Source organism: Phascolarctos cinereus, unplaced genomic scaffold (assembly GCF_003287225.1).
Source record: "Phascolarctos cinereus isolate Bilbo 61053 unplaced genomic scaffold, phaCin_HiC Scaffold_4;HRSCAF=312, whole genome shotgun sequence".
Taxonomy (NCBI): Eukaryota; Metazoa; Chordata; class Mammalia; order Diprotodontia; family Phascolarctidae; genus Phascolarctos; species Phascolarctos cinereus.
This window is the reverse complement of record NW_027555847.1, coordinates 353576015-353595254: the sequence shown is the minus strand read 5'-3', so window position 1 is coordinate 353595254 and position 19240 is coordinate 353576015. Positions and strand designations below refer to the sequence as shown.

The window sequence follows — 19240 nt, the reverse complement described above, 5'->3', positions numbered from 1 at the left end:
TCATGGAATAGATAAATCCTAAAGACAAATTTTAATCAAGAACTTCAGCTCTCAGCAAACCTTTAACCACAAATGGTGAAAATCAATCATCAAACATTTCTTCAGCACTTATTATGTGTCCATGACTGTGTTAAATAAACACTGGGAATACAAAGAAAAGCAAAAATTGTCCGTGCTTTTTTTTTTCTTGAGACCCAATTTCCAGAAGTGCAACAACCACTCACTGGACCAAACTTACTGCTGATTGGTAGATCTGACCTTCTCTACCCCCACTCCCATTTCCACGGACTTACCACATTGTTACCAGATTTAGTGTGGACGCCCAATTGTCTTTAGCCTTACTGCACCTCAGAACTTCCAGGCTCAAGAGATCCATCAACTTTAGGTTGCTCAGTAATAGATATCATGCCCTGCAGTCCTCAGCTTTCAAGGGGGTTACATTGTAATGGGGGGAAAATAGCATATGCACATGTAAAATGCATATAGTAGATAGATTACCTTAGGAAAGAAAGTTCTCTAAGGGAAAAAAATGACAATTTTTAAAATTTTGAAGTTGAAATCAGCTTTCCTTTCCCAAGAGGCAAAGCGGCTTCACAGCTCATGTGTAGAATTATCAGCTACCGCAGATATATCAAATACCAGGGCAGAACCAGGTTAAAATGTAATTAGGGAAATATTGAACAAAATACATGAAAATACAATAGAACATAATGTTAATATGTGGTTTTCTAAGTCAATATGCACTGGCAGGGATTTCTCTGTACCATGTAGTGACCCTCATTTCTATTTGAGTTTGACACCACTGAGTTACAAGATCATCAGGAATTTTCTATACCAGTGGAAGGTATAGAAACTCAACTTTGTTTTGAATTAATGTTGAGTTGAACAAAATTTCATTGCTCTCTGTGCCCTTACTCACTTGTAAAATGAAAATGATACCATATAGTGAGGGTGTTGTAATGGTTGTTAATTTCATTAGTTGTGAAGAATTTAAGAATTATCATTTTACAGAATACAGAATTTGCTCTTAGGATGCATGTCACACCACAGAACTATCATTACAGAAAATACTAAAGTAATAGCTAGCCTCAGACTCAGAAGGACCCAGGTTCACATTTCATCTCGGACATATTCTAGCTGTGTGACCTTGAACTAATCACTTACTTTCCCAGTGTCCTGGGCATCTTTTTTTAAAGCACAAAGTTGAAGAGAAGGTGCCAATGTGCAGTGTGGGAAGAATTTCCTCACCCAGATTCTCTATGAAATCCCAGGTCTGGTGCAAAAAAATATATGCAAATAAACCTACCCCGTAGGGTTTTTACACCGTGTCTGGATATGAGACTTGTACCCAAATGGTAGAGGTCAGTGTCTTCCTTTGTCTCTGTTTAAGTCAGCCCTGGCTCAGTGGGAAGGGACTGGGAACAGAGCTGCAAACTGTTTCAATAGGTGACTCCTGAGCGTGTGAAAAATTTCTGTTTGCAGCTGGTGCCTGAAAGGTGACTCTGCTCTGCAGGAGGAATGTGTGTGTTGAAAGTTGAGCTGTAACTAGTTCCCTTGCTTGGGGATTTTGTGGGAGGGTGTGTCTGGTAGGGGCACAGCCAGGTGAAATATACTGGCGAATAGGGAGAGGAAGTGGAGAATCGAACACAGCCTGGAGTGTTGGGCTTTTAAATTGATACCGGGGACAGATTTTGAGCCTTCTGAGAGTGCTCAGTGGGTAGCACTTAAAAACTCCCCTAGAAAGAGAGAGCTGAGCTCAGGAACAAGAAAGCCCTGGGTCCTTGTTAAATGAGGAATCCCATGTTTGCTGGGGCCTTGGACAGCCTTAGCATGGTGTTGTTTGCTTAGCTCTCTGAGGAGGTTCCTTCCAGCTAAGCACAAGAGGCAGATCCCGACATGAAGCCCTTTCTCTAGACGGGAGCCGTGCAGGCCTTGCTTTGATCCTGGCTTGTTTCTTTCTTCCTTTTATCCTGCCCTGCTGGATGACAGCTGTAGCCTTGCCTCTTGTCAACAGGAGAGGAAGGGAGGAGGATTTTGATGAGCAGCCAGAGGACACCCCAAGAAATCCCTTTCCGCTCTTCTACCTGGAGATGCTATAACTTTAGTTGCAATGCACCTTTCAAAACAGTCCCTTTCCAAACTGCTGTCTTTGTAACCCTTCTCCCTGTATTGACTTATTTCCACTTGGAGTCTGTGGTGGCAGTTTCTGATCCAGTATTAAACTAGGACACTGCATCCTTCTTAGGCTAAACATGAACTTATTAATTAAAGGGATTTCTGAAAGCCCATCTGCCTCTTTAATAACGCTCAATTAACATGGACCCTTCAAGCTGACAAGTTGTTTAGTAAAGTGCTTCTCCTGCTGCTATTTTGGGTACCTCTTATAATGAAGTGATATGTTCAATAGTTGATAGTATATTAATATGCTCATATGTCACCCATAGAACTTTCATCCCCAAAGCTCTCAGAGTGCTTTGAAAGGTCTCTCTATAGAGAGTCGCACATAACCTGGTTATATAAAGTTTAGAGTCTGGGGGCAGCCCTACAGCCTTGTGAATGTATATGGGGTTGGAAGAATTTGTCTTGATCGCAGAGGAGCAAAGGATCATAGATTTAGGGCTGGAACAGACCTCAGAGGCCACTTAATCCAACCCCCTCATGCTACACGTTAAGTGATTTGCTCAAGGTCACATAGGGAGAACACATCAGAAATGTGACTTGAACCCAGAGCCTTTAGAGCCAGAGTTCTTTCCAGTGTTCTCCAAAGAAGTAGTGGACGGAAAGGTCTTATCAGCCTCTTCAATCCTAACTTGAGAAACTCATTACCATTACAGAATGGTGTAAAAGTTTTGGAATTGACCTATAGGAAAATTGCCATGAATGGGACTTGAGATTTTCTGTACCCTTCCTATTCCTTTGCCCCTTAGCAGGCACAAAAGAACTCAGCCTAACAAGCTGAGGGTATATTTTTTGTTTACTATTATTTTTATTTTTTTATCATTATGATATTTTTTTCTCTTTAACTCTCATGTCAGGGAGCTTTCACTCAAATTAAGTGCAACACTGATATATTTGTTGGTGGAGTGCCCAACTATGACAACCTAAAGAAGAATTCAGGCATCCTCCAGCCTTTCACTGGGAGCATCCAGAAGGTACAAGTCTGACTTCTTATTTGTTATTATGGAATGTTGACTGATCTTCATACAGGAATTGCTATGGGGTAGAATCTTTAGGATGATGGAAACAAATAACCAGAAATTAAGGTGTGTCCATCAATTGAGGCATGGGATAAATTATGGTATGAATGTAATGCGATGCTATTGTACCATCAGAAGTGACAAAAGGGATGGTACCAATAAAACCTGGGAAGACTTGTGTGAACTAATGCAGAGTGAAGTGAGGAGAACCAAGAGAACAATTTATATAGCAACATTTTAAAGATAATTTTGAAGGACTTTAAGCAATGCAGTGGCCACCCATGATTCCAGAGGACCCGCAGTGAAGCATGCTGCCCACTTACTGATAGAGAGGCGTAAAGAACTCAAGGTACAGAATAAAAGGGGGTTTTTTTGGACATGGACATGGAAGAATTTATTTTTGCCTGACTGAGTATTTGTTATAAGGGCTTTATTTTTCTTATTTTAATTGGTAAGAGAGAAAAAATAGGTTTTTGTTCATTAGAAAAAATAAAATAAATTTTTTACATAATTAATCATATTAAAACCAATGCTACCCCAAACCACATGACTATATCAAAAGAGGAAGAAAAAGCCTTTAACAAAATACACTTATTTATACTAAAAACCTTTAAAATGGGGTATTGACTACCCACTTCATATGATGAAAGTATATACAGAACATCCCAAAAATCTTGGTGCAATTTTAAACTTTAATAAGGTTTAACAAGTTTAAAACTGGACCAAAACTTTGCATATCTAAGTATGTGCAACTATTAAAAATACTTTTTAAAATTCTCTCAACGTACAGCCCCCACCTATCTCTGACTTGTTGCAGGACAGTAATGATGTCATGTGCTCCAAATGTAGCAAAAGACCCTGGGATATCTCAAGAAGGATAGCAGACCATGGGTAAATCCAAAAAGTCCTACCCTGGGGGAGGGAGGAGTAGAAGGAAGCCTAAAATCTGGTCTTGGCTCTGTTCTTCTCTCTGGTATTTCTCTTTGGTTTGCCCAGGACAAGAGCCAATTTGTAGAACTGTGGTGTTTGTTTCTGTATTTTTTTTCCAACCTTCTTCAGCAGTTGCAGGCTATCAATCATGTAACTAAGCTTATGAGAATTAGAGTTGAAGAAGCTTTGCAAAGAGGGTTCAGAAGCCGTTCAGCTACAGAGATCTGGTCCTGCACGAAATGCCGTGCACCAGTCCCCCTCCATGTCCATCTCTTCCCTTCCCCATTATGCTAGGCTAGAAGAATGCACTCTCTCTGCAGCAATAACTGAGTTAATTCACAGGCACAGATTTACCAGAAAACCAAACAACATAAATAACCAGCAGGGGCAAGGCATGGTTAGGCTACTTTGCCTTGCTGGGCCTGAGTTTCCTCATCTGTAAAATAAGAGTATTGGACTAGATATCTAAACTCCATTCCAGCTCTAAATCTGTGCCCTATGATATTGTCTAAGTTTCCCTTGATTCCTTAGAACCATAGACTCAAAGAGTAATAGACTCATAGGGTTGGAAGGGACCTTGGAGATCATCTGGTTCTACCTACTCATTTTTTACGAGTGAGGAAACTAAAAATGTATTTTGTGCTTGTGGGCTAGTGCTTATCTTCATCCCTGAGTTAAAGAATGAAAGTGGGTAAGATGAGGAAGAGAGAGAGAGAGAGAACGAAAGAGAAAAGGAGAAAGTTAGCAAGTATCTTCTTCTTCTACATTTGAAAAACTCTGGGGCCCTGGGAGGTATCTGTCTTTCACATTTGTTCATTTAGCTCAGATGTTTGCTGTTCTAGAATGGCTACAACTGCAATCTTTCCAGAGCATAGATCTGACCATGTCACTCCACCTACTCAATAAACTCCAGGGTCAAATATAAAATCCTCTGTTTGACATTCAAAGTTCTTCACAACCTGGCCTTTCCCTACCTTTCCAGTTTTTTCACATTGGCCTCCATGTTGTTTCTAGCACATAGCACTCTATCTCCAGACTCTGGGTGTTTTTACTGGCTATTCCCATGGCTCGCATTGTCTCCCTCCTCATCTCTTCCTCCTGGCTTTTGTGTTTCCTTCAAGTCCCACTAAAATCCCTCCTTCTGTAGGAAGTCTTTCCTGATCCCCTTAATGCTCCTGCCTTTCCTCCATTGATTATCTCCTATTTATTCTGTCTGTAGTTTGTTCATATGCAGTGTTTTCATGTTGTTTACCACATTAGCTGTGAGTTCCTTGAGAGCAGGAACTGTCTTTTACCTTACTTTGTATCCTCAGCACTTAGTAAAGTACCTGGCACATAAGAAGTACTTTATAAATGCTTACTGGCTGACTAACTCCATATATGGTCGAGTTGATTAACCATCCATCTCATTATTTCTTTGTGATTTTCTTTTTTTGAAAGCACTAGAGATGCCTGGCATATTCATCCTTTGCCCCGCTCACCCAGCTTCCTCCTTCTCTTCTTCCCATTGGTCCCCACATACTTGATTCCTCTCCAAATGATTACTTCCTTAGAGATGCTTCCATTATTTCCATTATTATTGGCTCTCATCTGCCCTCCCCTCCTTCCTTTCCTGTTCTTACCCTGAAGCTGAAATAGCTACCCCTAAGCTCTACCCAGTTTTACAGCCCTTAACCACCAGCTTGTAGAGTGGAATTTTCAGAAAGATTCTGTCCTGTTGATATTGAGGTTGGGGAGGGAGAAAGTTGGGAGGAGGAGGAGGAGAAAAGTAAAAGTAAGACAGACTCCAAGTTTTCTCTCAACTTGAGTTATATGCTTCCAAGACCCAGGCAGGAAGTGCCATTGGAACACTCCTGTAACCTTGACACATATTGCTGAGTTTCCTTGAGAGGTAATCTTACTATCTCAAAGTAATATATATTCTGTCCTATGTATGGAAAAATAGTGTCCACTTATTGGGGGTGGGGGGATGAGGAGTATCACAATTCTGAATTCATATGAAATCAAAAGCATTCTTCAGTAGAAGCCATGATTGCAAAGGGGAAGGAAAATGAAGGCTATGAATTTTTAGGATTTCTGGCCCTGTGAATATGCTAGAAAGCCACAATATGAGAAAAGACCTGGCAGTGGGAAAGCACAATGGGTAGACTCTATAAAGGTAAATTGGTAAATCATGCTGTAATGGCCTTCTTGCCTCCAATCCCTCCCTTCTCCAATTTATCCTTCATTCCAGCGCTCAAGTAATCCGACACCTAATGCTCACTATGCTTAATTATCGTCTCTGCCGTTGCACATGGAAAACAATGCCATTCCCAAGTGTGACTTGCCTTGGAAGTTGTTGAAACCATTTACATCCTTCACCAACAGCTTATAAGGGGTACGCTTCAGAACTATTCTGTCCATTCCCAAGTAGTTTCTGTTCTCCTTTTGAAACAGGAATGGGAGAATAAGGAAAGTTAGAAAAGAAAGAAGTCATTTGGAATTTTCTCCCAACTTGAGATTTCTCTTACCCCTTCTTTTTTCTCCTAGCTGTTTTCTTTGAACTTCATCTGTACTATCCCTCTACGGGAAAGCCTTCAGTTATCTACTGGAAAAAATATGAACCCTTCCTCTTAGTATTTCAAGCCACTCTACAATCTGGCTCCTACCCATCTTTCCAACTTCATCTAATATAACTTTATCTTCATCTTTCACTCCCTTTTCAGCATGCTAGAGATACACAGTAGCTGTGCACCATTTTTATCCTCTTCCTGGTCTCTTTGCTTTTACTTAGGCCACCTGAAGGAATCTCACTCCTGCCAGCATCTCTCACCTCCATCCCCACCTAAAATTCTCCGTTCCTTCAAAGCCCGGCTTAGATGCCAGGTCTTCCTTACAGCCATCTCTAATTTCTACTGCTTAAATTGTTCTCTTCCTTTTCCTGGTCCACCCAGCTCCCTAGTTCCTTAAATTTTTCATAAGACTTTGCCTATACCTCGCCATTGTGCTTATATTTTGCTTTATATTAGTTTATTTTTTTCCTTAAAATGTTTCTTCTCATATGACCAGCTTTTCAAGCGCTGGGTCTCTGTCATTGCACTTTCATGCAATGACACCTGGCACCCTTCTCAGTGCCGTGTACATAGTAGTTGTGTTGGATTGCACTGAATTGTAGATTGGAGAGATGATTGGGTTTATTATCAGAAGGGAGATTATTTTATTCCAGTGCTCTATCATATACTATTAAATATATTCTATAACATATCATAATAACCTTATCATTAGTGAGATTTTAAGAGTCTGTCTTTTGCATTTCCACCAGGTTAGAAGGCAACCTAAGCAGATGGTAGAAGTATTTAATCTCTGTGCTTAAAGTTATTCAGAGTCACAGAAATCCTGACCCAAGCTGTACTAAGTAATGTTTTAGAAGTTCACATAGAGGGCCTCTGAATTCTTCCATTGCTTTTTCTTGTTCCCAGATTGTTCTCAATGACAGAACCATTCATGTGAAGCATGATTTTACTTCTGGTGTGAACGTGGAAAATACTGCCCACCCATGTGTGCGAGCCCCCTGTGCCAATGGAGGCAGCTGTAGACCCAAGAAGGATGGGTATGAATGTGACTGCCCCTTAGGCTTTGATGGGCAACATTGCCAAAAAGGTAAACCCCAACAGCATTGAATTCTCAGCTTCTTGGCTTGGGGGTAGAGGGTGCAACAAAGACATTGAACTATTATCAGAATAGGACTATAACCTTTCACACATTTGGAGCTATTGAAAGGAGATGGTGTGTATGTGTACATTTGTGTCTGGTGAGGGCAGGGAGGGCGCAGACCCTCCCACCCATACCTATGACAGAGATAACATATAATATAGCCCATACATATAAGCAGAGGTGCTATTATATGCAAATCTGCTAATCAACCCTATCCAATTTCAGAAATATTTTAATATTAAGTATACTATTAACTAATTAAATTTATATTAGTATTTTTGAGTATTTAAAACCAACTAAAATTTCAACACTCTTTTTATTAGGAGTTGTTGAAGATCCAATTGTAAAATTACCTGCACTAATAAACAGACCAAAAGCAGGGGAAAGCACTCATTAGAAGATACTTTTGGGCCATTCAGATTCAGATAACTTGGTCTGATTTAAAAAAAAAAACTGCAAAAATATTTCCTTCCTGATTGCCTTTGTTTATCTACGCAAAGTTCTTTGTTTATCTCTCCAGAGTTGTAGGAATGGTCTTAAATATAGATCTTGTGGCCTATGGGCCACTTGTGAGTAAATGGGCCAGTTTCTGTCATTTCTGGGTCACAGGACACAGCCATGAGAATAAGTAAGCATTGAGTTGTGTGTTTTTATTTACCCAAGAAGTAAAACGAATCATATCGGATGAAAATGAGTTTTGCGGCTAACTTTTAAAAAAAATGCAAGATAATCTGTCTCTCTTTCCTATTTCCTTTTTTGATCATAACGGGTATTCATGGGAATCTGTGTGTAGAGAACTGTGTAGGTTTACAGCTTCTGTTATCCAGTGATACGTGGAAATGGCACATAGAGAAGTGGGGGTTTCAAAAGAGAAAGAATGACAAAAATCATAGGAGTTTGTAAATTTTCAAAACAGCATAGAAATTTTGTGCATCTAGTGCATTTTGGAAACTACTTAGTAAACTACAGGTGTATCTATCATGCTTAAAGTGCCAGCAAGTGACATATAGCAGGAAAGATCAATTAGCATTTTGACAAATTAGTCTCCCTTTATACTTCAAGCCAGCAACTTGTTCAAATCATAAGTTGTGCCCATGTTAGTCTGCCATTAGTGAATTTTTTGCTACATAAATTTGTATTCATTTAGCTCTTACAAGTATGTTTGAATTCCATAAACCTTCCTGGAAGCCAAGCTCAGTCTGTACTTTAAGATACTAACACCAGTGATTAAGGTCACCATTGGTTCCACGCTGTGGGAAGAGTGCTAGATCTTGGGACAGATGGCCTGGGTTGGAATCTCAGCTCTTGTCAATTACTACCAGTGTGACCATGAGCAAATCACTTAACTTCTCTGTACCTCAGCTTCCTTGTCTGTAAAATAAGGAGGTTGGCTTGAATACAGCTAAAATCTCCTCCAGCTCTAAATCTATGATTCTTTAAAGCTGTTTACCTTGGTACACATGTGCTCTATGAGGAAGTGTCTCTGACTTAAACTGACAGCCTCTGGAAGGGAAAAATAAATGAAAGCACAGTTTATGAACCTGTTCTTTCTTTTTCCTACTGTTAACATTAACTATGATACATATATTATATATGTAGTATATATGTGATATATATATATTTATGTATCACATAAACATACATAATATATATCTTATATGTATATTATATGTATATGCATGTGTATATATTTTATATATAGACATAGCATTTATATTATGAATAGCATATGTACACATATAGCACCATAATTCCGTATTAAGAAAGGCATCTATGAAGATTTGTCTACAGGGACTTAGGCTCCTAAGAAAGTCAGAGAAACCTTAGAATAGCAGCTGAGATCTGCAGGGTGTCCATGGCCTCCTGGCCTCTGCCTCAGCAGCTTCAGCTGCCTGAAACATGGCAGGAGCAGGAAAGAGCATCTGTCTGCTCTGCTGTACAACATGTCTTTGTGCTTCATAAATGAGAATGCAACAGCTAGCAAAACTATCTTTTATCAGTCGCCATCACCAGGAGGGCTTGTTTATATTGATGGCAGTTCGCACCTCATCATTCCCACCCCCTTTAAGCATGGCATGGGAGAATTAGTGGGGGTCAGGATTCCAGCTAGAACTGTTGACAGCTTTCTTCCAATCTGTGTACTACTTACCCTAGGTGAACCACTAGAATTTTTATTTTTAAGTCAGTATCTGGAGATTGGATTTACATAGGAAAAAATATTCCAACATCAAAATTTATGGCCATAGTAACATTTAATAAGCTATTATCGTGTGCCTAAAGTTGGCATTTAATAAAAATACCTTTTAATTGATTGAGAAAGAGACTAAGTTTCATTTAAAAATCACAAAAAAGGCACATCAGAGACTATTTAGTCCAAAATGTGTGAGTTGGAATTCCCTATCCCTACCCCAACACACACACACACACACACACACACACACACACACACACACACACACGCCTCTGACAAGTTGCTTACCACCTCCCAAAGCAGCCCATTCCACTCTGGACAGCTGTGTTTAAGAAATCTTTCCTATGCAGACCCAAATCTACCTATTTACAAGGTCCACTTATTGTTCTGATTTCTGCATTTTGGGACCAAAGAAAACAATTGTAATCTCTCTTCCACATCATAACCTTTCACATTCTTGAAGACAAGCATCATGCTCTTTTCTTCTTCAAGCTAAATGTCCCGATTTACTAGCTGACAATGGAACAGACATTACCAGTAGGTTGCCCTCGAGGTGATGATCTCTTTAGCCATGGCAATTGATACAACAAAGAAAAAAAATTAATGGCCTTCATTCCTACATGGCCCCCTTTCACTTGCACCTGAGGGAAAAGTATAGAGGGTGTTAAAATTACAAAAATGTGTGCTGAGTGAAAAATCCTGTGAGATCTTTGTTCAGTGACTGAGATATGGACATATTACTGGAGGAACTCACCTGTGTCAATACTGACATCTTCACAATAAACAAAACTACAAGACAAAAGAAAGTTATAACTAAATGGAAGAATGGATCACAGAGTTGCCTCAGTGAGACAAATAAAGGAGTTGGTTTCATTGTGGACCCAAAGGCAATAGGAAATATTACTTCACAGGACAGTACTCATGATATCCATGTGCAAAAAGAATGCCGTTGAAGAAATTGAGAAATTCAATGAAGAAATTAAGAAGATCCTCCAAATGAAGTCAATGTACACTTTATCAGTAACTTCCATGAGAAGCTAGGTTCAGGGGTGAATCGTGAAAAATACTTTGGAAAATATAGTTCAGATATAAGAAACAAAAGAAGCCAAAGACTTGTAGACTACTCAGAAGTCTCACACCTATATATCATAAATAACTTTTTACCAAAGAGAGGTAAGAGGCTGTGTACATGTTGAATACAAATGACATGTACATACACACAAAAAAATTGACTATATCTTAACAGATAGGAAAAATCTCATTATTGATAGGGGATCCATTGTAGAATCTACTATCTCTATGTAATAGAAGCAAAGATTAAAAAAAACAACAACAAATGAGAAGAGAAGATAATGAAAAAAAGAAAACATACAACTGCAACTTTTTTTGTTTTTAATTATTAAATTTTATTTTTAATTTATAGAATGAAACAAGCATTTCCATAACAGTAGAATAAAAAGATGATTGCACACGAAACTGCAAATCTACTATGCACAACTTGCTATTCCTTTCAAATATGCAATAATATTATCATGTAAATTTTTTTTCTTCCCTATCCACCCATCCCCTGCCCTAGAGATGGCTACTATTAGACACAAATAGGTATATTATATAAGTAAAATTATTCTATACATCTACTTGCCAATTCCTTCTCTGCATGCAGATAGCATCTTTCTTCTCATGCCCTTTATAGTTATTTTGCATATTTATAATGGTCAAAATAACTTATTCATTCAAAGTTATTCTTAAAACAATATTACTGTTACTGTATACATTGTTTCTTCCTTTCAGTCTTTCATGTTTTTTAATTTATTTATTAAAATATAAATTTATTTATTTTTAGTTTTCAATATTTACTTCCACAAGATTTTGAGTTCCAAATTTTCACCCCATTTCACCCCTCCCTCCACCCCAAGATGGCATGCATTCTGAATATCCCTTCCCCTAGTCTGTCCTCTCTTCTATCTCTCCCCCTTCTCTTATCCCCTTCCCCTTCTATTTTCCTGTAGGGCAGGATAGACTTCTGTACCCCGTTTCCTGTATTTCTTATTTCCCAGTAGCATGTGAAAACATTTTTTTAAACATGTTTTTAAAACTTTAGGTTTCAAATTTTCTCCCTTCCTCCCTCCCCACCCACCCTCATTGAAAAGGCAAGCAACTCAATATAGGTTGTACATGTGCAGTTATGCAAAACACTTCCATAGTAGACATGTTGTGAAAAACTAACTCTATTTCCCTTAATCCTATCCTGCCCTCCCATTTATTCTATTCTTTCTTTTGACCCTGTCCCTCCTCAGAAGTATTTGCTTCTGATTACCCCTTTCCCAATCTGCCCTCCTCTCTATCATCCCCCTGCTCTCTTGTCCCCTTCTCCCCTATTTTCCTGTAGGGTAAGACAGATTTCCATACCCAATTGAATGTATATGTTATTCCCTCCTTAAGCCAAATCCTATGAGAATAAGATTCACTCATTCCCTCTCACCTTCCCCTGTTTCCCCTCCACTGTAAGAACATTTTCTTTTCTGTTTTTTTTTTGTGAGATAATTTACCCCATTCTACCTCTCCCTTTCTTCTTCTCCGAGTATAATCCTCTCTCATCCCTTAATTTTATTCTCCAGATATGACCCCTTAATCTTCAACTCACCCTGTGCCCTCTATCTATCTATCTATCTATCTATCTGTACATACATATAATTTTTTTTCCTCCAACTACCCTAATACTGACAAAGGTCTCATGAGTTATAAATATCATCTTTCCATGCAGGAATGTAAACAGTTCAACCTTAATAAGTCTCTTATGATTTCTCTTTCCTGTTTACCTCTTCATGTTCCACTTGAGTCTTGTATTTGAAAGTCAAATTTTCTATTCAGCTCTGGTCTTTTCATCAAGAATGCTTGAAAGTCCTCTATTTCACTGAATGACCATTTTTTCCCCTGAAGGATTATACTCAGTTTTGCTGGGTAGGTGATTCTTGGTTGTAATCCTATCTCCTTTGCCCTCCAGAATATTATATTCCATGCCCTGCGGTCCTTTAATGTAGAAGCTGCTAAATCTTGTGTTATCCTGATGTTTCCACAGTACTTGAATTGTTTCTTTCTGGCAGCTTGTAATATTTCCTCCTTGACCTGGGAACTCTGGAATTTGGCTACAATATTCCTAGGAGTTTTCCTTTGGGGATCTCTTTCAGGAGGAGATCTGTGGATTCTTTCAATTTCTATTTTGCCCTCTGGTTCTACTAATAGGGCAGTTTTCCTTGATAATTTCTTGAAAGATGATGTCTAGGCTCTTTTTTTGATCATGGCTTTCAGATAGTCCAATAATTTTTAAATTCTCTCTCCTGGATCTATTTTCCAGGTCAGTTGTTTTTCCAATGAGATATTTCACATTGTTTTCTAATTTTTCATTCTTTTGGATTTGTTTTACAGTGTCTTGATTTCTCATAAAGTCACTAGCTTCCAATTGCTCTATTCTAATTTTTAAGGAAGTATTTTCTTCAGTAATCTTTTGGACTTCCTTTTCCATTTGGCCAATTTTTCTTTTTAGGGCATTCTCCTCATTGGCTTTTTGGACCTCTTTTGCCATTTGGGTTAGGCTATTTTTTAAGGTGTTATTTTCTTCAGTATTTTTTTTGGGTCTCCTTTAGCAAGCCGTTGACTTGTTTTTCATGATTTTCTTGCATCACTCTCATTTCTCTTCCCAGTTTTTCCTCTACTTCCTTACTTGCTTCTCAAAATCCCTTTTGAGCTCTTCCAAGGCCTGGGACTGATTCATATTTTTCTTGGAGGCTTTGGATGTAGGAGCTTTGACTTTGTTGTCTTCTTCTGGTTGTATATTTTGATCTTCTTTTCACCAAAGTAAGATAATATAGTCTGACTCTTTTTGCACTGCTTGCTCATGATCCCAGCCAATTACTTGAGTTTTAAACTCTTTGTTAAGGTACAAATCTGCTTCCAATGTGGAGAATGTACTGTCCCAAGCTTCGGGGGTTTGTTTTCAGAGATACTTGTAGGGACCTGTAAATTTTCAGTTCTTGCAAGGTGGTATGATAAGGGGCGAGGTGTTTACTCCTTTCCTGGCCTGTGCCTGGTCATTACAAGTACTCCTTTCTGTCCTGTAACTGTAAGGAGGGTTTCCTGTCCACAGCCACTACAAGCTCCACCACGCCAGTACCCCTTCTCACCCCAGGACTGCCACCCAGAACTGTGACCCAGATCCAAGCACAGGCAAAGCAAGAGATTCCTGCCTCAGCACTGGCAAAGAGATCCCTGTAATCCCCCTCTGATCAGCCACTTGATTCCCTCCTCAGTCTGTGGGCCAGAAGCTCAGGAGGCAGCTGCCCCACCAAGGCCACGCTCTCAGGGAACTGGAGCTGAGACCCCGAGTTCTTTTCTCAGCACCACAGAAACAGACTTTCCCCCCTGCCCTTCTAAGTTGTCTTTGGCATTCGTGGATTGAGGAGTCTGGAAATCACCACAGCTGCCTGTGATTAAGTCCTCTGAGTCCTTTTCCAGGTTTGCTGTGGCCTGCATGCCCACGCCACACTGCTCTCTTCTCCCAGCCCAGGGCGATATACCTTTCTGAGGTATATCCAGGCTGTCTTGGGCTAGAAATTTGCTTCACTCTGTCTTTTTGTGGGTTCTGCTGCTTTAGAATTTGTTTAGAGCCATTTTTTATAGGTATTTGGAGGGGTTTGGGGGAGAGCGCAAGCAAGTCACTGCTTTCATGCCGCCATCTTGGCTCCGCCCTCCAACTACAACAACTTTAATCTAAACTATATCAAATAAGCTTTTGATGCAAGAAAATGGAAAACAGAAAAAGACCTTGTCAATGATTATCACTATTTTTAACAGCTCTAACAGCTTAACTGGTGTGCAACAGTCATCACAATCAATAGAACAAAAGACCCCACAGACCACTTTAGACAGCTTATCTCTTTACCAAACTGAGAGACAGCCACCAGTTTAGAATAAAAACTCATTTTTAAAACAATGGAAGAGGATGGTAGACAATTACGAACCTCACAAAACCTTAAGAAGCAGTGGAGATGAAAAAAAAGTTTGCAGGAAACTTATCATGAGATGTTACTAAGCCACATCATTTCCCAAAACATTCATAGATTAAACTAGCAGGAGGACAACAAAAAGAGATGGCGTATGGAAACAAATTTTCAACATTTGTTAAATCAATTTCCATCATCTATGCAGCGGAAGCACCATATTTGGGGCCCTGACACCTTGCTACCAAGGTGCTATGTCAGGCAGTACAAATGGCACTTAATAAAACGAAATTGGCAAGAACAACTAGACAATACTAAATGCAGCCTGAGGAAATCTGTGTGAAAGTGTCACAATGGAGATTATTTAACAAGATGTTTAAGAGAAGTGAAGACACTAAAATAGCAGAAAAAGTCATAAACAATATTAATATCCCCCAAAATAGTTGAATGGATATTAAGAACTGTTGACCCATATGCCAGAGTTGTGGTCTGTATGGATGGAAGGCATGCCCATATGGGTGAAATTGTAGATATATATATTTGAATATTGGTTACTCTAAAAAATTTTATTCTTAGTGGAGATAATAGGAGCAAAAAGAAAAAGATTTTAGTAGTTCTCTCTCCTCTCCATTATCTATTATCATCATTCCATCAATGCCAAGCAATAATCCTGTTGCCTTAAAGATCTTTCTTCCTTCCTTCCTTTTTTCCTTCTTTCTTCCTTCCTCCTTCCTGTCCTTCCTTCCTCCTTTCCTTCTTCCTTCCTTTACTCCTTCCTTCCTTTGTTCTTTTTCTCCTCCTCTTCTTCCAAACTCTTCTTCTTCTTCTTCTTCTTCTCTTCTTCTTCTTCTTCTTCTTCTTCTTCTTCTTCTTCTTCTTCTTCTTCCTCTTCCTCTTCCTCCTCCTCTTCCTCTTCTTCTTTTTCATCTTCCTCCTCCACCTTCTCCTTCTCTTTCTTTCTCTATTCCTTTCTTCCCTTTTTCCTTCTTCCCTTCCTTCCTTTCACTGAACATTTCCATTACCCAGTGTGGAAGAAAAATGACAAGTCAAAGCAAAGCAATGAAAATTTACTAAGTGCCTACTGTGTGCCAGGCACTGCACCAAGTGCTAGAAATATAAACACAAGCAAAAAGACAGCTCCTTCCCATCGAGCCATTTACATTCTACTGGTTCAGATAAATTTGAGTAGTGGACTTGAAGTCAAGAGAGACTTGGGCTTGAGTCCTAGTTTTGACATTTACTAGTTGTGTGACCATGGGCAAGTCATTTCATTTCTCTAAGCCTTGTTTTCCTCAATTATAAAATAGCAATAATAAGACCTCTAGTACCTATCTCAGTGTAAGAATCCATTGAGATAATGCATGCAAAGCACCTTACAAACCTTAAATACATGTACATGTATTATGCATATGTATGTGTGTGTATATATATGCATTTTACATATGTATGTGTGTGTATATTTACCAATATTCAATTATTAGGGAAAGTGAGGATTTATTAGCGCATATCCAGATCTTTGAGGCTAAAATTTGGGAGAACAAGGCTCTCCCACAATATATCTCTAATATTATTTTCATAGACAAAATCTTTTTTTGCGGGATAGCGAGGCAATTGGGGTTAAGTGGCTTGCCCAAGGTCGCAAAGCTAGTAAATGTCAAATGTCTGGTCTGAGACAGGATTTGAACTCAGGTCCTCCTGACTCCAGGGCCTGTGCTCTATCCACTGTGCCACTTAGCTGCTCTATAGACAGAATCTTGAAAGTAACCCTGGGTTTACTCAGCAGGCCCCTCCTTAAATATAAATGTTTTAGAGATTTGAGGGGGTTTCCCCCCATTCCAATCTAATGACTAAATTGGAATTCAGAATACACCATGTTTCTTCACTGTTTAATTCCCAATAAAAGTTTAAACAACAAATTATAGCGGTTCTTAGCCCAATGGAATGTGCAAACATATTAAGATAAGTGAGAGGGATGCCTTCTTGAACAAATGTTAGATTCCTCATGGAAAGAGTTTCTGGCATCTGCCCATACAGCATCTGGCATCTGGCAAGAGACTGTGTCCTTAAGGACCAGTGACTGGACCTCACCTCCTGACCTCTTGCTGGCTAGAGAAAACCACAGACAGATGATCAGGAAAATCCCAAACTTCTCTGCAGAGGAGGTAGTAGGAACCCACTGAAGGAGACGTGCTAGGAGACTCCTAGGAGTTGATTCCCCTTACCAAAACCACTAGGGGGAGTTATGGGATTTTCCAATGTTGACCCCCAAAGATCAGCTATAGGGGCATCTGGGAGCCAGAGAACCAGAACTTAAGCAGGATCGTAGGGATAGAGAGCAAGCATTCCTTGCCACCTGACTTTATCCCTGAAGCTTCCTGACAGCAGTGTAAGAGGAGGTCCTCACAGCCTTGCACCTCTGGGAGGGAGTTCATGTGGGAAGGTGTGTCAAAGGTTCTTCTAGTCAGACGGGACTTCAGGCTCCTAGTACGTCATTAGAGATCAGGACCAGGCCACATGAAACTATACATTTTTTCTTTGCCTCACCTCCTACCTGAGCCTTACCTCACTCCACATTTCTAGATTTTCAGAACTTGCCCTTTCCTCGCCCATATATAAATTTACCTATTCTGAGTCCTAGGTATCAGAAGTTACTAGGTAGCTAGTAAGGGTATGTCACCCTTACTAGATAGAACATTTGTAGTCTAAAAAGTGGCATTCTAAGACCAAGGAAGTGAATCTAAAAATAGAGAAGGAGGTAGAGATTTGTTGGTAAGCACGCCAATGAGCGTACAAAAAAATGGCTTCCCCTCTGTAGGAATGCTCTTAAATCTTTTGTAACTACAAATGCTATGGCCCATCTGAGATACTCCAGCAGATCCCTCCCTAACATCTAGGTTTTTCATATCACGCCAAAAGTCTTTAAGCCACTTGGAAGAGTGAGCCATTAGCTGAGCACAAGGTCACTTGAGAAAGCAACCAGAAAATCCCCACTTTTGGTTCTCCTGTGCACCTCAGAGACACTTCTTCGAAGACAGTTTAGAAATAGTCAGTTTTCCAGATGATCGCTAGGTGGGGGTGGTGCTCCGTTGGCTGCTCCTAAGACCGTCATTTAGTGAGCTCCTTCAAGCTGCACTGAAGTAGATCAGAAAGGCAGTCGTCATAGCTGAGTCCTTCATTATGCTCTCTGTTAAAAGAGCTGATCATGCCCTGATCAGTACTGATCCAGCAGAGTGTTGGTATTCCTGACATGGATAATGAATTTCCGGTTGTATTGAGTAGCTTCACATCACATTTCCAGGTACAACATACATATCTAGGAGTTTTTTTAAGTGTAATAAAAATAGGGCTGCTCAGAGGCACAGTGGATAGAGTGCCAGGCCTGGAGTCAGGAAGACTCGAGTTCAAATATGACCTCAGACACTTACTAGTTGTGTGACCCCTGGACAAGTCACTTAAGCCTGTTTGCCTCAATTTCCTCATCTGTCAAATAAGCTGGAGAAGGAAATGTCAGACCACTCCAGTATCTTTCCCAAATGGGATCACGAAGTGTCAGACATAAAAATAACTAAACAATAAGGAAAAATATCTCCAATGCAGGTGGCCCCCAGATAAAAACTCACCCAGATCAGGGGTGGGGAATCTATAGCCTCGAGGCCACTTGTGGCCCTCTAGGTCCTTGGGTGTGGCCTTTTGACTGATCCAACTTACAGAACAAATCCTTTTAAAAAGGGGATTTGTTCTGTGAAGTTTGGATTCAGTCAAAAGGCCACACTTGAGGACCTCAAGGGCCACATGTGGCCTTGAGGCCACAGGTTCCCGACCCCTGAAGGTGGTTATTTTACTCTTGACTAATAAATTTACTGCTGTACCTTTTTAAACAAATGAAGGACTTTGGGGATGTTTAAGCTAAAGAGAAAATACTGCAATGGGGGGGGCAGAACATACCATGACCACTATTTTTCAGTATGGGAATTGACAGATGTGGAAGAAGAATTGAATTGATTCTTTGTGGCTTCAGTGTACAGAACTAGGATTAATGGGTGGAAATTACAGGGAAGTAGTTTTTGTCTCAGTAAAAGGAATATCCCTAATATTTAGAGCTGTCCAAAATTAGAATGAATTAGAATGAAGCTGTGAATACTCCATGGGGGCTGGGCGTGGGGGCAGGGCTGACCTTCTGTCCAGGTATGTTATAAAGGGAACATCTGCATTGAGTGGGAAGTTGATGGCCT

The 19240-nt window shown here is 39.8% G+C and overlaps 1 protein-coding gene across 1 annotated transcript in view; it reads left to right on the top strand.

Annotated features, from left to right (window-relative positions):
• EGFLAM (EGF like, fibronectin type III and laminin G domains) overlaps nt 1-19240 on the top strand; it is a 253564-nt gene that overhangs the window by 206832 nt on the left and 27492 nt on the right. The window contains 2 exon segments of the mRNA XM_020996039.2: nt 3036-3152; nt 7586-7766. Coding sequence (XP_020851698.1) covers nt 3036-3152; nt 7586-7766 — 298 coding nt within the window.